Below are 26,479 nucleotides of genomic sequence, written 5' to 3' on the forward strand. Positions count from 1 at the left end.
CAACATGTGAGTGAATAAGAGCAAGAGAAGCTTTTGCAAGCAACGTGTGAGTGAATGAGAACAAGAGAGAAGCTTGTGCGAGCAACGTGTGAAAGAGAAAGAAAAAAGCTTGTGCAAGCAACATGAATGAATGAGAGCAAGACAGAAGCTTGTCTGAACATGTGAGTAAATGAGAGAAAGAGAGAAGCTTGTGTGAGCAATGTGTGAAAGAGAAAGACAAAAGCTTGTGCAAGCAACATGTGAGTGAATGAGAGCGAGAGAGAAGCTTTTGCGAGCAACATGTGAAAGAGAAAGAGGGCAGCTTTTGCGAGCAACGTGTGGGTAAATAAGAGCAAGAGAAAAGCTTGTGTGACCAACATGTGAGTGAAAGAGAGCAAGAGAGAAGTTTGTGCGAGCAACATGTGAGTGAGAGAGTGAGAGAAAAGCTTTTGCAAGCATGTGAAAGAGCGAGAGGAAAGCTTGTGTGAGCAACGTGAATGAGAGGAGCTTTTGCAAGCAACGTGTGAGTGACTGAGAGCAAAAGAGAATCTTGTGAGAGCAATGTGTGAGTGAAAAAGTGAGAGAAGCTTTTGTGAGCAGTGGATGAGAGCAAGAGAGAAACTTATGCAAGCAATGTGTGAGTGAATGAGAGAGAGAGAAGCTTGTGCAAGCAACATGTGAATGAATGAGAGCGAGAGAAGCTTTTGCGAGCAATGTGTGAGGGAATGAGAGCAAGAGAGAAGCTTGTGCAAGCAACATGTGAGTGAAAGAGCGAGAGAAGCTTTTGCAAGCAGTGGATGAGAGCAAGAGAGAAGCTTGTGCAAGCAATGTGTGAGTGATTGACAGCAAGAGAAGCTTTTGCAAGCAATGTGTGAATAGATGACAGCAAGCGAGAGGCTTTTGCTAGCAAAGAGTGAGGGGGGTTGTGAGCAAAGGGTGAGAGGAAAAAGGGAAAAGTGAGGGGGAGAAGGGAAAAAGAAAAGAAAAGGCACTGACCTCTGAGTTCCACTGTTGCAATAGGAAGGAAGCATTAACATTGAACCTCAACTTTTTACTTTTCCATAATATTATAAACTACACAGTTCTATAACAGCAAATTAATCTAACCAGTAAAGCCCAAAATCCACCCCCCTTTATTTTAGTCATCAAGTTTTTGACACCTTGCTGAGCACTGGTGGTATTCCAATATTGCCATGTCCTAAAAGTAGTACAATCTGTGAAATGGCTGTTAAGCTCTGGTGTAAATGGCTGCATATACATAGAGAGAGAATAGTTTTCTCAAGGACTGGTGACCATTTAATTGGCTAAAAAGGGTTCTGACCCAATCATACTATGGCTTATTGTAATTCCAAATCTTATATCCCCGTGTATCCATTCAAAATAATGGAGGATGAATGTTTCTGAGCAATCTGGTTACATGGTGGTGAGGACATTTGGATATGATAAGTGACAAATATGCAATGGAAGACAATCCATGAAAGTAACAAGAGGGCATAGTGACTAATGAATTAATCTGAAGCACACTTTTTATTGATACAGATAATTTTATTTATCTAATTTATATAGCCACCCACCTCACCAAAAGTGATTCTGAGTGGCATGCAACAAGCTAAAACAATAAATGCATAAATACATAACATCATGTATCAATTAATTATAAAAACATTTAAAAATTATAAACACAAAACAAACAAGAAAATAACAGAAGAGTATTAATAATAGAGATACCTCACAAGTTCATCCATCTCTTGCCAGGTTTGCTGGCATCATCCTAATTTATCCTGTACTAGAGCTCTACTTTTTTTCTCTGATATCTCATTTAAAATCTTCCACTTTGTAAAACCAAAGCAATAATACCTTCTAAAGAAGAATCTGACATCCTGCAAAGCTATTATTAAGAATCAACATTAAGATCCTTTATATTTAAATTAGAGATGATATTGGATGCAGCATGGGGAACTAGTCCTGGGTGTGGCTCTTTTAAAAAAGCTGCAATTTCCCCAGCTATTGTCACTCTGTTGTCCCTGATTGTCACCAGCTACAAATTCCAGTGATTTACTGAGACACAGGGTATAATTTCCATCAAGTGTAAGGAGTTATAGCTCCACCAAACTCCCCCTTTGGAGGGGCTGCTGATTGGCTGTCAACTGGGCATTGTTACATTCAGTTGTGAGCAATCTGCATTGATTTTTTTTCCCTTGCAAATGTGAAAAGGGTGAGGCAGCGTAAAGAACAAACACATTGAAATTAGCTTTACTACCCCATTGATAAAGAAAATCAAAGAGACGACACTCCCCAAGCCCTTTAAACTATGCAATTACCTTCCTTTTTATAGTTTTTCTTTCTTTTTTTTCTTTCTTCTGCAGATCACATGGCAATCCCATTTTTCTGAAATACTTGAAAGCAGGAAATAGACATGTGCTAGTAATTACCATTATTATATATTTTCTCTTGCTTCCTTTAAGGAATTCACAGAGGCATTTTAACATTAAAGCAACACTTTTGAGGTGTCAAGACTGTAACCTTTGCTAAAAACGGTTCCGTAAGAGAATTTGACAGCTGACTAAGATTAGAATTCAGGACTAATCTCGGGGATAGTAGGCACTAATTGACTCTGATAAACCAATATATACTGAATGCATTTTATTTCAATGCTAGGTTTTTTGAGGGGGAAGATGGGGGGGAATCTTAACACAATCATCAGACTAACAGGTCATGATAGTGTAGCAATCTATTGCTGCTAAGTAATTTATTATTGTATTTGGTAATGTTTTATACATATCCCAAAAGGGCTTTTTCAGGAGGAAACTGGACTTTCTTGTTTTTGTTTGAAGACATTTCACTTCTCATCCAAGAAACTTCTTCAGCTCTGACCGGATGGTGGGGAATGGAAGGATTTATATTCCTTTCAGACACCTGGTCATTTGCATTCTTTTAGAGAGTTGTTGGGGCCATTTGGAGCTTTTCTGGGTCCTCAAGGTCACCTGAGTAGTGCAAATGTGTGTAGAACCTTCTGGCTGCAAGATATTTTCTGCCCTGTTCCTGTACTCTGCAATGTTTTTGGGAAATCCATTCATACTCCCTTACCATTCAAAAGGAGTTCATCCCAAAGTGCATAACTAAAGGTCTAAATTTATTGGATGAGAAACGAAATGTCTTCAAAGAAATACAAGAAAATTCAGTTGCCTCCTGAAAAAGCACCTTTGGGATAACCATGACCTGGATGACTGAGAATCTCCATAGACAATGTTTTATACAGTTTTGCTTTATCTAGTTTTGTTTTAATTCTGTACAGTACCTAGAATCACATATCAAAAGCAATGTAGAGATATAAGAGGTTCCAAGGCCAAATCATTCTTGTCATGCAATTTTTCTATTTCTAAATTTTGGCATGAGAATGTCAAACATGCCATGTTGTTCCCATAACAGACATCACAGAATTCATTGTCTCATGTCAGCTACAGTAAAGGCAGTTGTAATTAAATCTGCAGTGCTTCCTCAGTTACTTAAACATGGAATGGAGCAAACAAATTATTCCAGTGAGTGCACGTGCACAAGATTGTTACCGCTAACTTGGTCCACCGGCTTCAGTAGAAATTGTAGAGCAATTTTATTAGCATGTGTACAAATCTTGTCTATGGAATAAACAAAGAACTTCAAATTATTAATGCAGATGGGCTGTTTTTCAGGTTTGTGCAGCTGTTTTGGAAGCTACTCTCAGCTGTCCGCACACATACACATCTTTTTCCAGACAGCTGCACAAGGCAGGAAGGAGATGAATCTGCTTCTACAATTCAGAGAACTGCTTCATTTCTGCACTCATGACTTGTAAAGCACTTTTTTTTTCAAAGGATTTGCATAAGCACAATTCTACACATTTTACTTCAAGCAAATCCCACTTTATGGGCTAATAATAGCCTTACACCTGGCTTATTAGCCATTCTTAATTCTCAATAATTTACTTCTGTACATTCAGTTAAGGTACTCCAATCACTCTCCAGATTTTATATAAAAGTTGCATTATACATAATCTCCCCATGAAAAAGCAGCCAGAATTTTATAGGAATTGTGATATACACTTAATTGACTTACTGACTCAGTCAAGTTTTCTGATCATAACCTTCATTTGCTGCTTTAAAATAGTGTCACAAATTAGAGATCCATGAATATTCAGATGCACTGGAGCTTACAAGGGTCACTTATGCACTGGCTTCCTTATCTGTTTCAATAGGGATCCATATGTTTTTTTCAAGTTTGGATTTGGTGTCTGGATACTAAAACTATTCTTAACCTGGAATTCTTCTGAATCATCATCATCATCCTCCCAGGCATCCCATAATGCAAAAATGGGATTATTTGGAAGCAAAAATGTTCAGTAGTAAAACGGAACAGATTTCAATATTATAACACACGGTTGTTTGTGGCTTAATGCATATGTGGCTGTAAAAGAAATATTTTTGTTGGGATAGCTCATTTATTTTTGCTGTCATATTAGGGTATGTGGAGTATATTTATGCTTATATGAACTGTGTGTGTGTGAGACGGGGAAGCACCAGAGACTTTCTGATAGCTAAACCCTTGGCTGTTTTCTTTCTTGATTGTTTCATTAAAAAGTTTTACTAAATGGAGAAATTCTGAAACCTAAAAGAAGGTGCATTTTCATTTGAACTCTTATCATGTTGGTCTCTAGTGACCCATTGTAGATATATATTAAAAGGAAGGATACTTGGTAGTCAAAATATTACTAATTAAAGTACAGGTACACCTTGACTTACAGCAGTTCATTTAGTGACTGTTCAAAAAAGTAGAATCTATCATAACTGTCATAAATCACTGAAAAAAGCTGCAACATCAGTGGCTTGTGATAGTTTTTCACACTTACGACCATTGCAGCGTTCCCATGGTCACATGACCAAAATTCAGATGCCTGGCAAGTGACTCATATTTATGACAGTTGCAATGTCCCTGGGTCATGTGTTCACTTTCTGCAACCTAATGACAAGCAAAGTCAATGGGGGGAGCCAGATTCACTTAATAACCATGTTATTAACTTAACTGCAGCGATTCACTTATAACAAAGTAATAAAATGGGACAAAATTCACTTAATTCTCTCATTTAGCAACAGAAATTTTGGACTCAATTGTAATTATAAGTCGAATATTGTGTTACAAGCTTTCAAAAGCAAAAAAAGAAAAGAAATTCTGAGAGAGCAAAAATGGCAGGAAGAAGTTAAGCTAATTCTGTCAGGACCTGTACTTTATAATCATGTTCATCTTTTAGTAACTCTCTCCCAAAATGAGCACTGAGAAGGCTACTGAGCAGAGAACAACTACCTGTTATTTCAGATATATACAAAACCAGGGCTTCTTTTGTCATAGAATGCTCAGAACGGAGTTCCGGCAACTTTTTTGGATGGAACCTTGTAGAGTAGGCAAGGCTGGTTGTATGACATGTGTGAGTTCCGGCACCTTTTTCTTTTACAAAAAAAGCACTGTAGAAAACAATTTCTAATTTCTTCTTAGGACAGAGTCTGTAGCTGAGAAGATGCTGACTAATTGGTTTGCTTTCTTACTCCACAAGTTCCTAAAGGTAAGGAACCAGTGGCTTTACCCTTGGTTCCATTTTCTTTGTTCCATACTTTTTGTGTTTGGTCGATTATATTTAATTTTTCAAGGGGAATGATAGAAAACCAGTCCAGAGGCTGGAAATAATACGTAAAACAGTACATAGTTCACTTTTAAAGCTGCCTTTTAGTCAGCTTACTACTGATACTAATTAATACATTGAGTATACTACTAGCAGTGTATTTGACTTGCTTAGCTACATAAGACTATCTCATAGGATTATGTATTTCCAGAATAAATGATAAGATTTTAAAAATCCATCTTCCTTTCTTTTCAATAAATGCTACCAAAAAGAAATAGCATATTATTTCTAAACCATATTAAATTTGGAGCAACAAAAAAGTGAATTGTCTGAATGGCTTGATTAAAAAAAACTAAAGTATAACAATGTCAACATTTAGCTTTTCTTAAATAAGATATTTCTTAATTGCTGTGTAAACTCTTTTCCTTACCAACCAGGAATGTGCTGGAGAACCACTCTTCATGTTGTACTGTGCCATCAAGCAACAGATGGAGAAAGGCCCAATTGATGCTATTACAGGGGAAGCACGTTATTCCCTCAGTGAGGACAAGCTGATCAGGCAGCAGATTGAGTACAAAACACTGGTGAGTGGGAGTCTTCTCTCAACAGTTTATGCTACCATCACCCGCTGATGTGAAATATAGCAAGGGTTGATTCCCTGGATCCAGATATGTATTAAACCAAGAATCTCCATGATACCTCCAAAATATTCTGATAGAGGAACTTCCTCATGAGGGAACATATATGGCAATTTAAAATATCAAAACAGAGAGGCTTTCTTAGAACAAGTGAGGAAGGGAATGTTTTACTGAGGGCATCCTTAAATAAAACTAAGTCTTATACTTTGAGGCCCCTTAATTTCAGTAGTGAAACCCAACATTCCTAATTGTCAAAGGGTTTTACTTACGTTTCATAATTTTATTTGATGTTTCTATGTATAACTGAAAAGATGAAATTAACTTCCCAAACCATTGTATATTTCACTTCATATAAGCAATTTTTTCTCATTTGGAAAATATACATGCAATCGAATGGCAATCTATTTCTGTGTATATATTTAGCAAATTCAATGAAGTTTATATCCTATTTCCACATAAAGGCTTTTTTTTAACCTGACATAAGGAATTATTTTCCCAATCTAAGTAACACTAATGTAACACTCTAGATTTTCTTGTTGGAGCTATATACAGTAAAATATTTCCAGCTTATTTCTAATCATTACTATGACTAAATGGTGATGGTTTCTCCCTAGCCTTTCCAAGTTCAGCTTCCATTTTAATTATTTTGCTTTTTTAGATCTTGAACTGTGTGAATCCAGATAATGAAAATAGTCCTGAGATTCCTGTGAAAGTGCTTAACTGTGATACTATCACACAAGTCAAGGAGAAGATTCTTGATGCAGTATATAAAAATGTCCCATACTCCCAAAGGCCTCGAGCTGTTGACATGGACTTGGGTAGGAATCTCTTTATTTTGTGATAGCAGAGAGAAATATGTGAGTTTGGGTTTTCTCTGTGAAGGGGTCACGATGTGTAAGGAACCCATACAAAATCATACAGAAATTGTCTCAATTTAGAACTATGTATTTGGTTATAGTATTATTATATTTATTCATATTCTGTATATAGAAAAAATACTCTGTGTTGATGCCTTGGTTTCAATAGACAAATAAAGCAGAACTCAGGCTTGGAAATTCCTCAAAGAACATGTTTATTAGTTAGAAAGTATCAGCATGATCAAAAGTGAAACCAAGTCTGAAATTCCCACTAAAAATGTTCCAGTTACAAAATTTTCCAGTTAATGTCCCACCCACAAAACTATGACATCACTACATTCCCCAATGCATTCATTTGGCGGGCTTTCTTATACAACACTCAGTCCCTGATCACAGGAGCAGTAGATGACCTTGGTTCCCACAGGAGAGAAGATTATTTTGACTAGTGAAGCACCTGGGCAAGACCCCCTCCCCCTGTTCTATGTGGCAACCTAGACTAAAAGAAATATGGCTGCAGCCAGGCTCATTATAGAGTTGACAGTTGACCACAAATGTAGTGTCCTTATTGGGGGTAAGATTGCTAAAGGAAAGTCCAGTGTAGATATAAAAGGTAAAGGTAAAGGTTCCCCCGCACATGCGTGCTAGTCGTTTCCGACTCTAGGGGCCGGTGCTCATCTCCGTTTCAAAGCCGAAGAGCCAGCGCTTGTCCGAGGACGTCTCCGTGGTCATGTGGCCGGCATGACTAAACGCCAAAGGCGCACGGAACGCTGTTACCTTCCCACCGGAGTGGTCCCTATTTTTCTACTTGCATTTTTACGTGCTTTCAAACTGCTAGGTTGGCAGAAGCTGGGACGAGTAACAGGCGCTCACTCTGTTACGCGGCACTCGGGATTCGACCCGCCAAACTGCCGACCTTCTGATCGACAAGCTCAGCGTCCTAACCCACTGAGCCACCGCGTCCCTAGTGTAGATATACATACTGTTTATTGTGAAGGTGGTCTTAGTTTCTTCTTCCTTCACTATTTACAAAATATATCAATTCTGGATTGATTCAGATTTAAGCTACATAAGAGGATACTTGCTTAGGGTACAGCCAATCCTCATATTATTCTAAATTAAACATATAAGGTCTTAGTGTGGATTGGAAGCAATTGGAAAGAGCTAATCCCCAGCTTTGTCATCTGATCTATCTCATTTTATATATAAAAACAAAAATAAGACTAGATAAAGGAGGGTTTTTACTGGGGAAAGAGAATAAATTGTAAAGTTTAATTATTTTGTAATTTAAAAGTTCAGAGGTAAGTTTTTTCCCCTACCATCCCCACAATACATGATTCTGATTATGTGTTTAATGTATAACAAGAATAAAGTCAGCTGTAAGCAATGTAATTAACTTATATACATTTGACTATTCTGATGCTGCCTAATTCTCTAAGATCTCCCAGAAGGTTTTCTGTATAAATGGGAGATTACAACAGATTGTCTGCAATGCGCTCTGAAATATTGAGGTCAGTCTCCCCAGTCTCATATGTTGAAATCAGCAAATATCAACTGAATTTGTGAAGGGGTAAACAGCTGTTGAAAGTCATTTCTTATTTATTTATTTATTTATTTGTTTATTTAATTAAATTATTTATTTATGAAAGATCAGCATTTCGAGATTGCCATTCCCACAATGAGATTTCTAGGCTTCTGACCTGATTCGTGAGGCTGTTGTTACTCTTTTTGTAGAATGGCGCCAAGGTCGAATAGCACGTGTGGTACTTCAGGATGAAGACATCACAACCAAGATTGAGGGTGACTGGAAGCGGTTAAACACACTGATTCATTATCAGGTAGGCAAACAAAACCTAGCATGCAGGTCACAGAAATTAGTTGAGTGGACCATAAGGGGGAAGGGGTGGGAAAATACCTGAATTCTAATTCCTCAGCATCTTTTCTAACAAGACAGGCAATGAGAGGCATATTTAGATGATAAATCAAAATGGTTCAGCATGTTCCCATATTAAAAAGGAAAACCGTCCTGATGCACATCTGACAGAAACAAGCAGACCTGTAAATTGAATAAATTAAAAATGCCAGCTGTGTTCCTAAGACAGACAGTATATGCAGATGAGCTAAAAAGGCAGCAAGCATGGAACACAATACTGTTGTTTTATACCAGTTTTGCATTGCATTTCTCTGATTTCAACCTTACTACCCTGTTAGTGGACCTTCAGAGACACTGACTTTCAGCTCAGAGAACTTCTTGCATGGGCATGTGGAGACATTTGTTTAGTATATATTGTGCACAGTTGCTCAGATTTTCTCAGAACTAGACATCAGCCTTGTTGCAGATCTGATAGAGAGGTCTGGGGAGGAATCTTGCCCAATAATCTAGGACTGGACTGAGCATGCTAGGCCTAAGGAAGTCCTTAGGATGTGAATTCAGCCATCTGCTCTTTAGAGCCATGCACAGGATTCAGTACTCTTTATTCAACATCTACATGAGTCCACTGGGTGAGCTCATCTCGACCCCAAACCACACCAGTGATGCCCTCGATGTGATGTCCCGTTGCCTGGAAGCGGTCCGGGTATGGATGGGGAGGAACAGGCTTCAACTCAACCCGGACAAGACTGAATGGCTGTACATACCGGCATGTCAGGAAATTCAGATTATTCCATCTCTTAATATTGGGGGCAAGTTATTACCCCCCGTAGATAAGGCTCGCAATCTGGGTGTCCTCTTAGATTCACAGCTCTCCTTAGAAGATCATATAGGAGCTGTGACTAGAGGGGCCTTCGCCCAGGTTCGTCTGGTGCGCCAGTTGCGACCCTATCTGGACCTGGATGCCTTGCATACAGTCACCCATGCACTTGTGACCTCTCGTCTAGACTACTGCAATGCTCTTTACATGGGGCTGCCCTTGAGAACCACTCGGAAGCTTTAGCTGGTACAGAGTGCAGCTGCACGAGTTCTTTTGAGGGTCTCCCGATACTCCCATATTACACCTCTGCTCCGTGAGCTGCACTGGCTTCCAGTTGCCTTCCGAGTGAAATTCAAGGTGCTGGTGATGCCATACAAAGCCCTACATGGCATGGGTCTGGATTACCTACGGGAGCACCTACTGCTGGCGCCAACGTCCCTCCGTCCTGTACGTTCCCACAGAGAGGGCCTTCTCAGGGTACCACCGGTCAGAGAATGTTGGCTGGTGACCCCCAGGGGGAGAGCATTCTTGGTGGGTGCACCAATCCTTTGGAACCGCTTACCAGCTGAACTCCGGATGGCCCCCGACCTCCGCTCCTTCCGGCGTGATCTAAAAACTTATCTATTCGAACAAGCCAGCCTGGCCTGATGGATTTGGGTTTTAAAATTATTTAACTAATGTATTCTTATTTTAATGCCCTGTACACCGCCCTGAGTCCTTCAGGAGAAGGGCGGTATATAAATCAAATAAATAAATAAATAAATAAATAAATAAATAAATAAATAAATAAATAAATAAATAAATAAATAAATAAATAAATAAATATTTTGTGATGGGGTGATCAATATACTGATTAGGTCATCAGTATGCTTTTTTATTGCCCATGATAAAATTAAGCAATACTGCAAATGCCGTACCCAGTCCCTGGAGGCGATGAGGTTCTGGATGGGGAATAGCAAGCTTCTGGAGAACCCTGGCAAGAACCTGAGTGGCTTTAGTTCAGGACACCAGTTCTAGGACTATATCATCTTTGGTGTTGGGTAGAGCTGCACTGCCCCAGACAGACTCAATGTGCAATCTGGGAGTCCTCTTGTACTAACGACTCCTGCTCATGACCAGTGCACTCATATCTAGGAGAGCCCATGAACAGATTTGGATAGCGTGCAGTTGGGCTTCTGCCTAAATCAGTGGCTTTGGTCACAGCCACACATGTTATCTTCCACATGGTCTATTGTAATGCACTCTGCTCTTGAAAAGTATCAAGTATCAAGAAGGTTCAGCTACATGCAACATTTAAAGCCCTTCATGGCATGGGGATGGGTTATCTGAGGGACGGCTTGTCCCCAGTTAGATCTTTCTGTCCATTCACATCTGGAAGAGAAGGTATATTGTGGATCTCATCTGCTAGGGAACTACACTTGGCAAGCTTTCCTTGCCCTAGTGACTGCTTTATGGAATATTCTCTTCCCTGAAGTAGGTAGCTCCATAAGAAAGAGTCAAAATAAACATCTCAGGCTGTCAAGCTGCATGTGTAAATAATTTTCAACGAACCCACCTAGAAAGCTGCTTTTAGGAAGAGATGCTAGTTTTATATAACACTGTTTCCATATCGTGAAATCTTGTGACTTTCACCTTTCATTTTGGATGTAGTCCAATATGTAATAGAACATACAAATTCTGACTTTCTGATTAAACAAGCAATAACTATGGCATCAAAAGGTGCTAGTGATGATATGTTGCCAATTCTCAGTATGAATATCAGCCAGTCCTATCTGCTTGCTCAAGTCTGGTGTACATTTGTAATCATCATGATCAACAATATTCCAAAGAGTAGAAATGGCTCACTACAACAAATCCTAATTATGCTATTTTTATGAGTAATCCTTTTATTCATATCCATTTAGTCTCCTATTTATTAACTCTTTTAAGGATAAAAAAGAGCGGGAAATTGTTGTTCAACCACATATTTAGAATTGAATATAGTGAGGATATGTGATTTTTGTCAAGGCTGGTTAGGAGATGATACCCAGAAAATTATTAGTTCTGCTTGAATTAAATACTGTGTATCTATCGATTCTTCTGGATGCTGTACAGTGTCCTTCAAGTGAAACAATTTAGTTACAATTTGGTCCTTTAAGAAATATTAGTTAAACTCATTTAACGTGACCTGGAGCCCATGCACAGCTATATGTTTTTGATTTAGCTCTTATTCAGTGAAGATATTCATCTACTATAAGAACAAATACTCACATGGACAATAGCAAATAGATCTCAATTGTCAGATAAATTAATTGGATTTGAACATCAGAAATATTATTTGTCCACCTTTAACCTACAGCATAAACCCCCCTTGACCTTTACATAATCCAGCATAAAAGAATCGTAATAAAATTATCAAAGAGTAAAATTGCCCTCTTGACCCTCCTTCTAAAATTGTTTGCTTTTGATCCCAAACACAGTGATTGTAGTTAGTGTACAGTGTAGGAAAGATGACCTCGATAGAGGTACACTGGATGATGCCTGGACAAAAGGGGTATAAACATTATTTTTAAGCCCCCAGCAACTATATAAATTTTGGAACTGTCTCAAGCAGATGCCTCTCTAATTCACTCCATCATAAGATGGTGGAGGGAGTATGGCAAAATCAGGTTTTCAAGATTCTGTTGTTATAGCCAGTCTCATTAAAGTAGTTTCGCCTTCCTCTGGTGTTGATTTCCTAATCTGGTCTACCTAATGGGCCTGGCAGTTATGTATGAATGCATTTTAAAAATTCTGAAGTATAGACTTCTATATGTGAGAACTGTCTCTGATGTGGACCTTTGCACAGATGCTGAATGTAGTCTTTCTGTTGACATCTATGCTCAGTACATGGAGATGGGGAAGGAAGCCACAATTTTCCTCTTCTATAAAGAACCTTGACTGCATCTATGACAAAAACTTCAAGTTTTTTCTATGGAAAAAAATAATTTTTTAAAAAAAATCTACAGCAGTTGTGAAGCTAAATATGTCCCAATTACAATATTCCTATTCATTCCCCAAATTATTTTATTCTACTTGTCCTAGTGCACTGGGCTTCTAAAATCAACATTATTCCTCTCTTGGGATTTACCAAAATATTATATGGCAGGAAAGTTGTGTTTCAAGGTTAGCAAGTAAGTTGCCAACATCCCTCGTTAAATAGAAACATACATTATCCATGTCTACATAGCAATTTAGTGATAGTCATGCTGATTTTAAATAAATAATATGAAAAGCTAGGCAAGAACATGGCAGTCAATTATACATTTTTAAAACCAACATTTTCAAATATATATTATTGAATAGAGTGAATGATTGCTGAATTTTTCTTGTTGATTGCCAATTTTACCATAAATAAAGGAAGCAAATCACTCTGTTGTTATAAAAAATACTTGTGAAAATCCAGTGCAATCTTTAACCATCTTTGCTAATAGCATAGCCAACAAAGTTAAATAAGAATTAACCTCCACTTAAGATTTAAGCACCTTTCCTATTTATTTATTTCTTAGCTTTTGTGAGTGTTCTCTGGTCAACTTTGTGTCCATTACAAGGATATGTGGGGACCCAGAAATTCTTGATGTCACATTAAGTTTATTTATATTCAATCAACAAATAATTGAATCAGATTCTTACTCAGCTCCTAGTCACCTTTGCAAACCTAGAACTTCATTGTTTGATAAATTCATTTCCCCAAGGATTCAGTGTTTTTACACTTGCAAATCACATTGTGCAGACAAGAATTGTATGGCAGGAGAATGTAATGAATTTTCAATTGCAAAGAATACATAGAGCTCAGAAAGTAGCTTTAACCCAATGAGGTGAACTCATCATCAAGCTAATTGGGAATATTTGAAGGTTTAGGAAAGAACTACATGTTGGATATAGCTACAACAAACTGTCATGCTACAATAAACTGAAAACCACCTAGTTAAGAAAATCTGCACTAAAAACAGGAGGCCTGAAAGGTAGCTTAAGTAATATTGAGTTTTAAAATGAGTCCCAGGAAGTCTTGAGCTGGTTATCTCACTGTTTCTTCTTAGGCAAATTAATAAAATTAGTAAAAAGAATAAAGAAAATTAAGCATTTAATAGAAAAAACCTTGCAGAAGGAAAATTCACAAAATGTAAAGCTTGCCCCACCAACTTTTCAAAGTTTTCTGAGAGTGTCACCTGGCACATATATGGCAATAGCCCTCTTGATGTTGTATACTAGATCCTTCAAACAGCCTTTGGCACGTTCCTCTTCCAAGGTTACTGAATGAACTAAACTGATGTCATGGGATAAAAGGACCTGTCTGTCTTTTTATGGATTGATTTTATGTATGTATGTATGTATGTATGTACAGTATGTTTGTATTTTGTTTGTTAACTGGTTAAAAAGCAAAAGGCAAAGAGTGAAAGAAATGAGCCATTTTCTCAGAGGGAAAAAGTGGAGTGTCTCTAGTATGTTCACTGGAACTGATACTTTTTAACTTGTTCATAAGTATCCTTGAAATAGGGTCAAGTAATGAATTGCTTAAATACCAAACTATCTAGAGCAGGGGTGTCAAACTGGTGGCCTGCAGGCCAGATGCATCACATGCAGGCCATGCCGAGCCCAGCTCCACAAAGGCAAAAAATGTCGTGATGCATCACTATACGTCAGGTAACATGATCGAGTTTGATACCCATGATCTAGAGCAGGGGTAGGCAACCTTGGCTCTTTTATGACTCATGGACTTCAACTCCCAGAATTCCTGAGTCAGCATAGCTGAGTTTTTCTGAAGCATAGCTGACTCAGGAATTCTGGGAGTTGAAGTCCATGAGTCATAAAAGAGCCAAGGTTGCCTACCCCTGATCTAGAGTGATAAAAGTCAAGTGTAATTGTAAACATGCCAGGCTGATTTATTAAACTGTGGAAATGGCAACCTGATCCTCATTGGAGCAAACACCTAACTTCACATATATATTGTTGGGATCGGAGTTGTCTGTAAACTAGATCTCTCTCTCTCTCTCCCTCTCTTTTTAAGATATATAAGCTACTTTTTTCTAAGCTTACATGGGAAACTCCCTTCATTTTACTTGTGATGTAGAACTGCACTAAGAGAGACTATCACTAGCCCAAAGTCAGCCAATGATTTTTCACGGTGAGGATAATTAAACACCTTAAATATAATACCATACTGGAGCTTTAGTGGATAATTCAATAGAAATATCAACCTAGTGGTAATGACTTTGAAAAGATAGCCTCTATGTTAGGGGACATTAGGGAATTATTGAAAATAAAACTGCCAACATTGTAATGTCTTTATGTCACTGTCAACTCTATAATACTATCTTCAATTCTAGTTAATAGAGTTTAAAAAGTCCAGAAGATACAACCAAAGTTTGGGAAATCTTTTCCTTAAGAGGAAAGGCTTGAATGAATGGGATTGGGGGAAAATGACTTCAGGGGAACAGGACTAAGAGGCATAAAACATATCTGGTATGGAGAAAGTGGGCAGAGTGACATTTACTCCCACTCAAATCAGTAGAACCAGAGGTCGTCCAATAACACTGATTGATAGGAGATTAAGAGCAGATAAAGCCAAAGCCCTCTTCACAGACTGCATAATGAATTCTGGAATTTATGACTTCAAGATGTGATGATGGCCACTGGCTTTACAGTAGGATTGGATAAATTTGTAGATTCTAGCTTCCTAAGACTGACTAATCTTGGAAAAGCAAGGTTATCTCTAGACTAGGGACATCATGCCTCCAAATTTCACTTGCAGGCAAACAATGGCAGAAAATAAATATGCCTCCATCTCCAATTTGAGAGTAGCCCAGAAGAATGTGGCTGGCTGCTGTGAGAAACAAAATGTTGGACTAAGAGATGCTAATTTCTCTTTAGTACTACTTGCCTAAAGCATGTATTACAGAGTTGCTAGTATTTTCCTGTGCTCCTGGTTTGCCCTTTGCATTAATCAGACTGTTGCCCCAGCTGACAGTAATAGCTGTTTCCATTTCATGAGAATGAAAAAGAAATAATTTGCTACTAAATGTGCACAATCTATTCTTAATATATCATTTATCAGCTCAACTCAAAGTTGTTTAAGCTGCAGGGAGCACCTAGTTTTTCTTGAATAGAAATTTTATCAAAGTGACACTTTAACACATACTAGTTGCAAGTTATTAGTGATTTTTTCTTTTAAAAAAAGAGTTAGATTTCTGTAGAAATTAAGAAATACTAAATAGTGATGTAATCTTGAGCCAAGATTATCTGTTTTACTGTAATTAATAGTGACTCTAGAAATTATTTGGAGCCAAGTGTAGAATAGACCAAGTGTACAATTTAAGACAATAATTGTGACTAAAAGTGTGTTGTATTCATTTTTGTTCCATTGCTAGCTGTAGTTTATTCTAAAAATACTGTGATATCTAATAATGTCCAAAACAGATTCACAAATTTTGTGGGGCTTTTCAATCTTTAGTGGGAGTTTATGAACCAATAGAAATATATTATAAACCAAAAAAGTACATGCAACCCCACCAAGCTGCACATAATATATAACTAGCAGATTTCTTATTTTGCCCTATGACAGCCTAAGAGGTAAACCAAATCAAGTAACTGACTCCACAAGAAGATTAGAACTATATTTTATTTAATAACAGTACAAGTGGAATTACAATAATCTTATAAATCTTCCTCAGAAGGAGCCTGCTTGAGTATTTTATTTCTTTGTTTTGTTGTTGTTGTTGTTAGCTGCAAAGTCATGTCCGACCCATCGCGACCCCATGGACAATGTTCCTCCAGGCCTTCCTGTCCTCTACCATCTTCTGGAGTCCATTTAAGTCATACCTACTGCTTCAGTGACTCCATCCAGCCACCTCATTCTCTGTTGTCCCCTTCTTCTATTGCCCTCAATCTTTCCCAACATTAGGCTCTTCTCCAGTGAGTCCTTCCTTCTCATTAGGTGGCCAGAGTATTTGAGTTTCAACTTCAGGATCTGACCTTCTAAAGAGCAGTCAGGGTTGATCTCCTCTAGGACTGACCGGTTTAGGTTGTTGATAATTCTTCCGGCAATCTTAATTCCAACTTTTGATTCCTCTAACCCTGCCTTTCTCATGATGTGCTCTGCATATAAGTTAAATAGGCAGGGCAACAGTATACAGCCTTGCCTGACTCCTTTCCCAATTTTGAACCCATCGGTGTTTCCGTGTCCAGTTCTCACTGTTGCTTCTTGGCCCACATATAGGTTTCTCAAGAGAGAAATAAGATGGTCTGGTACTCCCATCTCTTTAAGAACTTGCCACAGTTTGTTGTGATCCACACTATCAAATTCTTTACCATAGTCAATGGTACCATAGTCAGTTTGCCACCTCTTCTTAATCTCTTCTGCCTCTGTTAGGTCCCTGCCATTTTGGTCCTTTATCATGCCCATTTTTGCATGAAACATTCCCTTCATCTCTCCAATTTTCTTAAAGAGATCTCTGGTCCTCCCTATTCTACTGTTTTGTTCTATTTCTTTGCACTGTTCATTTAAGAAGGCATTCTTATCTCTTCTAGCTATTCTCTGGAATTCTGCATTCAATCAGGTGTATCTTTCTTTTTCTCCCTTGCCTTTTGCTTCCCTCCTTTCCTCAGCTATTTGCAAAGCTTCCTCAGACAGCCATTTTGCTTTCTTGCATTTCTTTTTCTTTGGGATGGTTTTGGTTGCTACCTGTTGTACAATGTTGTGAACCTCTGTCCATAGTTCTTCAGGCACTCTGTCTATGAGATCTAATTCCTTAAATCTATTTGTCACCTCTACTATATATTCAACAGGGATATGATTTAATTCATACTTGAGTGGCCTAGTGCTTTTCCCTACTTTCTTCAGTTTAAGCCTTAACTTTGCAATGAAAAGCTCATGGTCTGAGCCTTAGTAAGCTCCTGGTCTTGTTTTTACTGGCTGTATAGAGCTTCTCCATCTTTGGCTGCAGAGCACATAAGTCAATCTGATTTCTGTGTTGACCGTCTGGTGATGTCCATGTGTAGAGCCGTCTCTTGGGTTGTTGGAAAAGAGTGTTTGCTATGACCATCGTATTCTCTTGACAAAATTCTATCAGCCTGTGCCCTGCTTCATTTTGTACTCCAAGGCCAAACTTGCCTGTTATTCCGGTTATCTTTTGGCTTCCTACTTTAGCATTCCAATCCCCCATGATGATAAGGACATCATTTTTTGGTGTAAGTTCTATAAGGTGCTGTAGGGCTTCATATAACCGGTCAATTTCATCCTCTTCAGCACTGGTGGTTGGGGCATAAACTTGGATTACTGTGATATTGAATGGTTTGCCTTGGATTCGAACTGAGATCATTCTGTCATTTTGAGGATTGTATCCCAGTATTGCTTTTCCTACTCTTTTATTGACTATGAAGGCTACTCCATTTCTTTTGAGGGATTCTTGCCCACAGTAGTATACCTGATGGTCATCTGAATTAAATTCACCCATTCCTGTCCATTTTAGTTCTCTGATTCCTAAGATGTCGATGTTCAGTCTTGTCATCTCTTGTTTGACCACATCCAAATTGCCTTGATTCATGGATCTTACTTTCCAGGTTCCTATGGAGAAAAAATCTTTACAGCATCAGACTTTCCTTTCACCACCAGATACATCCACAGCTGAGCATCCTTTCACCTTTGGCCCAGTTGCTTCATTCTTTCTGGCGCTACTAGTACTAGCCCTCTGCTCTTCCCCAGTAGCATATTGGACACCTTCCAACCTGAGGGGCTCATCTTCCAGCATCATATCGTTTTGCCTTTTGGTACTGTCCATAGGGTTTTCATGGCAAAGATACTGGTGTGGGTTGCCATTTCCTTCTCCAGTGGATCACGTTTTGTCAGAACTCTCTGCTATGACCTGTCCATCTTGGGTGGCCCTACACGGCATAGCTCATAGCTTCATTGAATTACGCAAGCCCCTTCACCACAACAAGGCAGTAAAGCATGAAGGGGATTTCTTTGTTTAACTAATTAAAATAAAAATGTGCATATATTTCAACATACAATTTCTATAATTATTTTGTATATCATTTAATAGCACATCCATTCTCACATATAACTTCAGAGTATATAAATTAGAATAGCTCATTGCAACATGCAAATCTATTTGAAATTTCTCCCAAATCTAATTCTAGACAGAAAGCTTGAAAAACGCCAATGTTGATCTCAAACAATAAGTAATTAAATTCTAGAAATTTAAAACATGAAATATTTATCCAATTCTGTTTCAAATGATAAAGTAATATGTGTTTGGAATTCATTTCTTTTGGATTATTGCAAAAGAATAATTAACCATAACCACAATCATACAAACAAAGAGGTTTAGAAGTGACTTTTTTGTTTGTAAACAATAGCTAATAACTATTAGTCCTAGTAGCAAAGGAACCCACAGGAAACCTCCAAAATCTCACAGATTAGTCTTTGTTGGGAACTAATATGATATCTAATAAGAACAAGGATGTAAAATCTTTTGAAAGACCAAGGACAACCAATCAATGCCCTTTGGATGTTTTGGGCTCCAACTCTACCACCTGAAGGCTAATTTTGATAGACAGCAAAGTTATAAACTAAATAAGTATAAAAACAAGATACCATATCCATACAAATTACATGAAGATTCAAATCCTAAAAACCAATTTTCATCTCTAGCAGATATTCATATTACATTCAAATATATGTCATAAATATTTCTCATTAAAAATAACATCTGGGTTTTTTTCACAAAAACTACTGTTTTGTGTAAAAGGGAGCTTTTTTTTTTACCCCTGTTACTGACTTCAAGAAATGAACCTACAGAATTATTTGTATGTGTAAAATTACTACATCAGGCTGATAAATTGTGGTTTGTTAATTACTTGGATGCCTAATGAATAGATTAAATAAATAAGTACCCAATTTCAGACAAATGTTTCCATTTTACTTTCTGCAACACATTTACATTGTGAAATTATTAATATATAATTTGGATAAATAAAGGTTTGTTAATGAAGATTAGTTAAAAGCTTTCTGAGTCTTACAGCTGTAGAGTGGGTAAAATTAAACATTGCTATTTTGCTTTAACAAAATCTTATTATCAGTATTAATGTGCATTTATAATTTGATTTCCCCAAATTTATCTCCAACCACCCTTTTTGGGGAGGTGTAGTTGTTGGAGTGGTCATTTAAGATCCAGAAAAATGATTTTATTACTTGTTCCTTTATAAATCAAACTTCTAAAGTTCATAAAATGAGCTAAACTAAAAAAAATGATTTAATAGGAATTTTTTATGATCCATAACATTATTATAGCTACTTTATTCCCAGTATGTTATTGCTTTAATTGTGTTGCTACAATTCGTGGGAATCTCTGTTTTTATTGGATCAAACATAATCTTAAATCAAAATGACAGAGAATGCCTTCAATATGTCTCTTCATTTCTTAGTTCTTTTCTTCAGGGACAGAACAGGCCAGGAGGGAAATATACCCTTCATTTTGCTCAGTCTTCTGACACTTCATGGCATTCCATATGTTCCTGCCAACACTTCATTATGAGATTTATAACTTTCATCATTTTCGGCTCACAGTACAGTATGAATATGTTTTAGTACTGCATTTGCTTGCAATGTTCTGTCTGCTTACATGTCTTTTTTCCCCTCTACCAGGTCTCTGATCGCTCTGTAGTTGCCCTTGTTCCTAAACAGACTTCTTCTTATAATATTCCTGCTTCTGCCAGCATATCACGGACCTCAATTAGCAGATATGGTAAGACTGAAAGTTGCATGATGTAAACATAAAGATTCTAATTACATGACTCTCAAATTAATGGGCTAATCTGATCATTGCACCAAGTGTCAACTGGCTAGCAGTTTTATTACAGTTTTTATTGGAAGCTTATGAAACATATCTTTATAAATATACAGGGAACCATTTTTTAACCACTGAGCTCAGTCTGAAACATTATGATAATGTCAGTGCACACACGTAACTCTTCACAAATAATAGTTGCTTCTACCTCTTACCTGAATTATAAACTTGGCTGTAATGGGAATAACCCATTGAAACCACCTGTGCATGTATCAGAATCACTGATCTGAAGCAATTTCTCCTGAAATTGTCATTATCGGACAAGCAACATATTAAGTACTGTACATAGAGATATTATTTCTCCTCATTCAAAAATAAGTGAGGAGCCAGTGCTTTTCTTGTAAAAGAAAAAGGTGCCAGAACTCACACATGTCATACAACCCACCTTGCCTACCCTACAAGGTTCCATCCAAAAAAGGTGCCGGAACTCCGTTCTGGGCGTTCTATGACAAAAAAAGCCTGGGGAGGACTATTTCACAGTTCAAGTAGTCAGGAAGTTCCTCCCGACAACTAGCCTGAATCTTTTTGTAATTTCAATCATTTGGTTCTGATCCTGCCCTGTTAATTTTCCTTCTATGTGACAACCCTTAAGATATTTAAAGGCTGCTGTTCCATTTCCTCTCAGTTATATCTTCTATCTATAGGCTAAATATTTTCCTTTAGCAAGTCCTCATAGGAAGTGGTTTCCAGAACTCTCCAAATCTTGCTACTCTCCTCTGAAATTGTTCAAATTTCTTACTCTCCTTCGGAAATATGGTGTTCAAAAGTGGACACAGTATTCCAAATGGGATAGGACCAGGGCAGGTATGAGTGGAATAATTACAGATAGTCCTCAACTTTAAAAAAATCATTTAGTGACCATTCAAAGTTACAGTGGTATTGAAAAAAGTGACATGATAATTTTTCATACTTACAACTGTTGCAGCATCTCCATGGTCATGTGATCAAAATTTAAATGCTTAGCAACTGTTTCATATTTATGACAATTGCAGTATCCTGGGTCATGTGATTATCTTTTCTGACCTTTTCAGACTAATGGCTCATATTTGACATGTTCAGCAAGGACATCAGTTGCTTTTCACATGTACAGAAGTTATGCCAGTCTTCTCCCTTTGCACTTGTGCTCTGATTTTTTTTCCCTCCCAAATGCAGAACTTTACATTTCTTCCTGTTAAATTCCATTTTATTTATTTCAGTCCACAGTTCTAGTCAATTTAGATCATTTTGAATCTTTTTCTTTTCTTTTCTTACAGGGAAATATAATTACTGGGGGGAAAAACTGAAATTGAACTTAATATAAATTTGAGAATTTATATTTGGTCATTTTGTCCATTTGTATCTTTATATTTTTAGTAAAAGCATTTTTGTGTTATGTTTTGGCTGGAAAAATTATGGCATCATATGGCTGGCAATTTTTGCAATTGCTTGTTCCTTTTATTTGTAAAACATTTCTTCAAAGACATCAAAGACAAAATTTTCTAAATTGGATGTTTATAATGTAAAAATAGCAAGCAAAGATTTTTCTTTTGAGGATACACATTAGTTGTAAAGCAAGATTTCTATTTGACTGTTCAGAGTCAAAAGAGCATTAGCATGCAATATGTGCCTACCTAGTTGTTGTGAATCCTGATATTGATACTTCTGATTGCACAAATGACATCAAGCAAAGGTGTGCTTTTAATGTCTACATTTGCATCACTGAATTTCATTTTTAAATTGAATGATTCAGTGCTTTCACCTTTTCATTACATTGATAGAAATAATCATATTTTTAATCATTTTGAATCAGGAGTGAAACTTTGGAGAAAAATACGTAACAATTCACTCACTCTGCTATTAATGTAAGAGGATCCCCTTAGTTTGACTGTCACCAAATAAAAGAATAGAAAATTAAGAAATTAATTTTTTCACAGTGAAAGAAACATTTGTTTGAAAATGAAAAAAATATCAAACAGTTGCAATGTATATTTGATAGTTAGCTAAGGTTTTTTCTTTTCATGTGGCAAGGCATTTCATGATGATATGTTGTGTATAGTATGTTTTAAATGTGTGTTATGTATGTATACACTTTTAGAGGAAGAAACTAAATTTCATTTTTAAGTGTGCCATGACAATAAAGGTTATCTATCCTAATCTAATCTAATCCAAAATGCCCTGTAAGTAGATGCAACTACTACATATTTTAAGTATGGTAGCCAAGATTATAATAGTTCAGAAAATTTTGGTTTTAGTTTTCTGTGGATGGTTAACTTTGTTCTATTGATCAAGATTGGCTGAAATCAGCAGATTAAATACATAACAAAACAGTGAAAAATATTTCAACCAAAAATGTTCTAAATATAGGATTAGATTTCAGAAGCATTGGAATTTTATAGTAATTTCTTCCCTTATAAACTAAAGTTGTATTCTCTGTTAAAGAGTTATGACGAGCCCCAAAATACAACCTAGTCTGTCTTCCATTGTGCCTTCCCAACTTCTTTTTCATTCTCCCCAGATTCCACATTTCGGTACACAGGTAGCCCAGATAGTCTTCGTTCAAGGGCACCCATGATTACTCCTGACCTAGAGAGTGGAGTAAAAGTCTGGCATTTAGTCAAAAACCATGACCATGGTGACCAGAAGGAAGGTGATCGGGGAAGTAAGATGGTATCAGAGATCTATTTGACACGGCTGCTAGCTACAAAGGTAATTCCAAGTCTTACATCCTGTATCTCCTTTTTATCAGCTGAAAGTGGTAAACATTAGCCTCATATTGTTGTGCTGATTTTTTCTTATTGCATATTAATAATAAAAACAGTGTTTAAGTAAAACAATTATAATAATATACTTATATACATATAATTATTATATATAATGATTATTATAATTATAAAACAAACCTAACCCACAAATGAATGTATAGTAAAATCTAAATAACACAAACAAAAGTTTTTATTGCTTTCCCTAAACTGTCTTCATTCCTATCTCATCTTACATAGGTAATAGTTCCGTTCTCCCCCCATCACATACTGTAATATGTTAACTTTGCTACATCTCACATCCAGGGATATAAATTAAGGGGGGCAGCTTTGCAAACTGCAATGCTGTTCTACACCAGCTGATGATTTATGATATAATACCCTCATACTTTGGTCTCTGCTTCCATCAGGGTACACTTCAAAAGTTTGTGGATGACCTGTTCGAGACTTTGTTCAGTACTGTGCATCGAGGCAGCGCTCTCCCACTGGCTATCAAATATATGTTTGATTTCCTAGATGAGCAAGCAGATAAGCATGGCATCCATGACACTGATGTGAGGCATACCTGGAAGAGCAACTGGTAAGAGGGGCACAGTTTTATTACTTATGGTTTATGTACTTTTATATCAAAATGGTCCTTGAGCAGTACCATATCTACATAAATAAGGGTAAATGTATGAAATCTAAAAGACACACAATAATATTTTGTACATATATATACATAAATCGGGATGCAGTGGCTCAGTGGGTTAGGACGCTGAGCTTGTCGATAAGAAGATCGGCAGTTTGGTGGGTTGAATCCCGAGTGCCGCATAGCAGAGTGAGCGCCTGTTACTCGTCACAGCTTCTGCCAACCTAGCAGTTCGAAAGCACATAAAAATGCAAGTAGAAAAATAGGGACCACTATGGTGGGAAGGTAACAGCATTCCGTGCGCCTTTGGCATCTAGTCATGCTGGCCACATGACCATAGAGACGTCCTCAGACAAGAGCTGGCTCTTCAGCTTTGAAACGGAGATGAGCACCGGCCCCTAGAGTCGGAAACGACTAGCACGCATGTGCGGGGGAACCTTTAAGGTTCCCCCGCACATGCGTACTAGTCGTTTCCGACTCTAGGGGCCGGTGCTCATCTCCGTTTCAAAGCCGAAGAGCCAGCGCTTGTCCGAGGACGTCTCCGTGGTCATGTGGCCGGCATGACTGGACGCCAAAGGCGCACGGAACGCTGTTACCTTCCCACCGTAGTGGTCCCTATTTTTCTACTTGCATTTTTATGTGCTTTCGAACTGCTAGGTTGACAGAAGCTGGGACGAGTAACAGGCGCTCACTCTTTTACGCGGCACTCGGGATTCGACCCGCCAAACTGCCGACCTTCTGATCGACAAGCTCAGCATCCTAACCCACTGAGCCTCAATAACTGCCTGGCTGGAAATTGAACTGGCTACAATAAAAATCTTTCTTTTTCCAAAAGTAATTGAACATAGAATATAGAATAAAGAGTTCTCAATATTGTTTTTATTTTTGCATGAGAAAACCACTGAAGATCTGTGATAATATTTGTCTGATATATGTATAGGTAAAGGTTCCCCCTTTACCTATACATATATCAGACAAATATTATCACAGATCTTCAGTGGTTTTCTCATGCAAAAATAAAAACAATATTGAGAACTCTTTATTCTATATTCTATGTTCAATTACTTTTGGAAAAAGAAAGATTTTTCTTGTAGCCAGTTCAATTTCCAGCCAGGCAGTTATTGACACTTTTATTGTTCTTTTTTTCTTTCTTATTTTCTAGGTAGTCAGTTTACAGTTTAGCACCATCTGCTTTCTCCAGACAATAAAACAAATTTTATCTAGGCAGGCTTGTGCCAACTTTGAGTATAGCAAGTTTATTTTACATGGCATGATCAATTTAAAAAGATAGTCTAAAAACATCTACTAAATGTTATGTTATATTACATCTCATAATCCATGCTATTAAATATAAATAAAATATCTCTTGAATAATGGGTATATATTCCATTTTTACTCTTTAATATATCACTGATATGGCCACAATCCAGCATCCTAATGCCAAAATCTGATTGATTTGTAATGGTCTAAGATGATAATGGCTTGCCTCATTTGATACAATGGTGGTAATTTTAGTCAGCAAGTTGCCTGGAAAGGGGAAAATAACTCAATTATTAATAGCTTTTAAATACAAAGCAGACAGTCTTGGAGTCTCAGTTCTGAGATTCACTGTTTATTCCATAGGACACACATATCATTCCTTCAAGCTGATGTCCCTGACTAAGTGGCCTTCATGAATACTTTGTTCTTGACATTGATAAATCTAAGACTTCAGAGAATACACAAGATTTGCAATAAGGAAGTATAGAATAATTTGACTCAAAGTCCCTTGCTACATAACCATTTATTTTCAAACCCAGACTTGTGATTGATTTATACCAGTTTCTCATTAATTATTCTGTATATATTAATTATCCCATTAAGTGAAAGTGTTATCACATCTAGATGTGATTGAATGATGTACTTTCAGAGTCATAAATGTAATCTTTATTACCTAAACAGTGGAATAGGTCAGAAGAGGAAAAAAACAGTGTTCAACCTGATTAGTGAAAAGAGGCATTAGACAGGACAGGAATAGCTGTAAAAAGTCAGCATTTAGGTGATTTACACATGTATTTTAAGTAGAGTTCAGCTAAATTTCTATGAATTTCATAAGCTATCCTTTTTACAAGCCTTCTGAGGTGCAAGAGGAAGAGACTAGATGAACAAATTGCTCCTGATTATCATTGTTTGCATCAAAGACAACCAGTTTTCAGTTAGATTAGTCAAAAAGCTCTCCTTAGCTTGATCTTGGTATTTCCAAATCCTCAAAACCTTAAAAGTAATTGAAATGGCATATCCTCTTTTGTATAATGCTTTGTTTCTAGCATTTGAACAAAGTAGAATTTACAAGGTGCTACCAGAAATCCAATAACTAAAGAAGCAGAACCCAGATAGAATTGTGGCTACTTCTATTAGGTTTCAATTGAATAGCAATATATACTCTGATTATTTATAA

At 37.2% G+C, this 26,479-nt stretch overlaps 1 protein-coding gene across 1 annotated transcript in view; it reads left to right on the forward strand.

The window, feature by feature from the left end:
- PLXNA2 (plexin A2) overlaps nucleotides 1-26,479 on the forward strand; it is a gene marked incomplete at both ends in the record, with an annotated part of 410,248 nt that overhangs the window by 374,429 nt on the left and 9,340 nt on the right. The window contains 7 exons of the mRNA XM_083358076.1: nucleotides 5,503-5,569; nucleotides 6,064-6,210; nucleotides 6,923-7,082; nucleotides 8,853-8,956; nucleotides 20,472-20,571; nucleotides 23,168-23,358; nucleotides 23,822-23,991. Coding sequence (XP_083214202.1) covers nucleotides 5,503-5,569; nucleotides 6,064-6,210; nucleotides 6,923-7,082; nucleotides 8,853-8,956; nucleotides 20,472-20,571; nucleotides 23,168-23,358; nucleotides 23,822-23,991 — 939 coding nt within the window. The remainder of the gene's footprint in view (nucleotides 1-5,502; nucleotides 5,570-6,063; nucleotides 6,211-6,922; nucleotides 7,083-8,852; nucleotides 8,957-20,471; nucleotides 20,572-23,167; nucleotides 23,359-23,821; nucleotides 23,992-26,479) is intronic.

This window comes from Vipera ursinii, assembly GCF_947247035.1.
Source record: "Vipera ursinii genome assembly, chromosome: 3".
In the NCBI taxonomy this organism is placed as follows: domain Eukaryota; kingdom Metazoa; phylum Chordata; class Lepidosauria; order Squamata; family Viperidae; genus Vipera; species Vipera ursinii.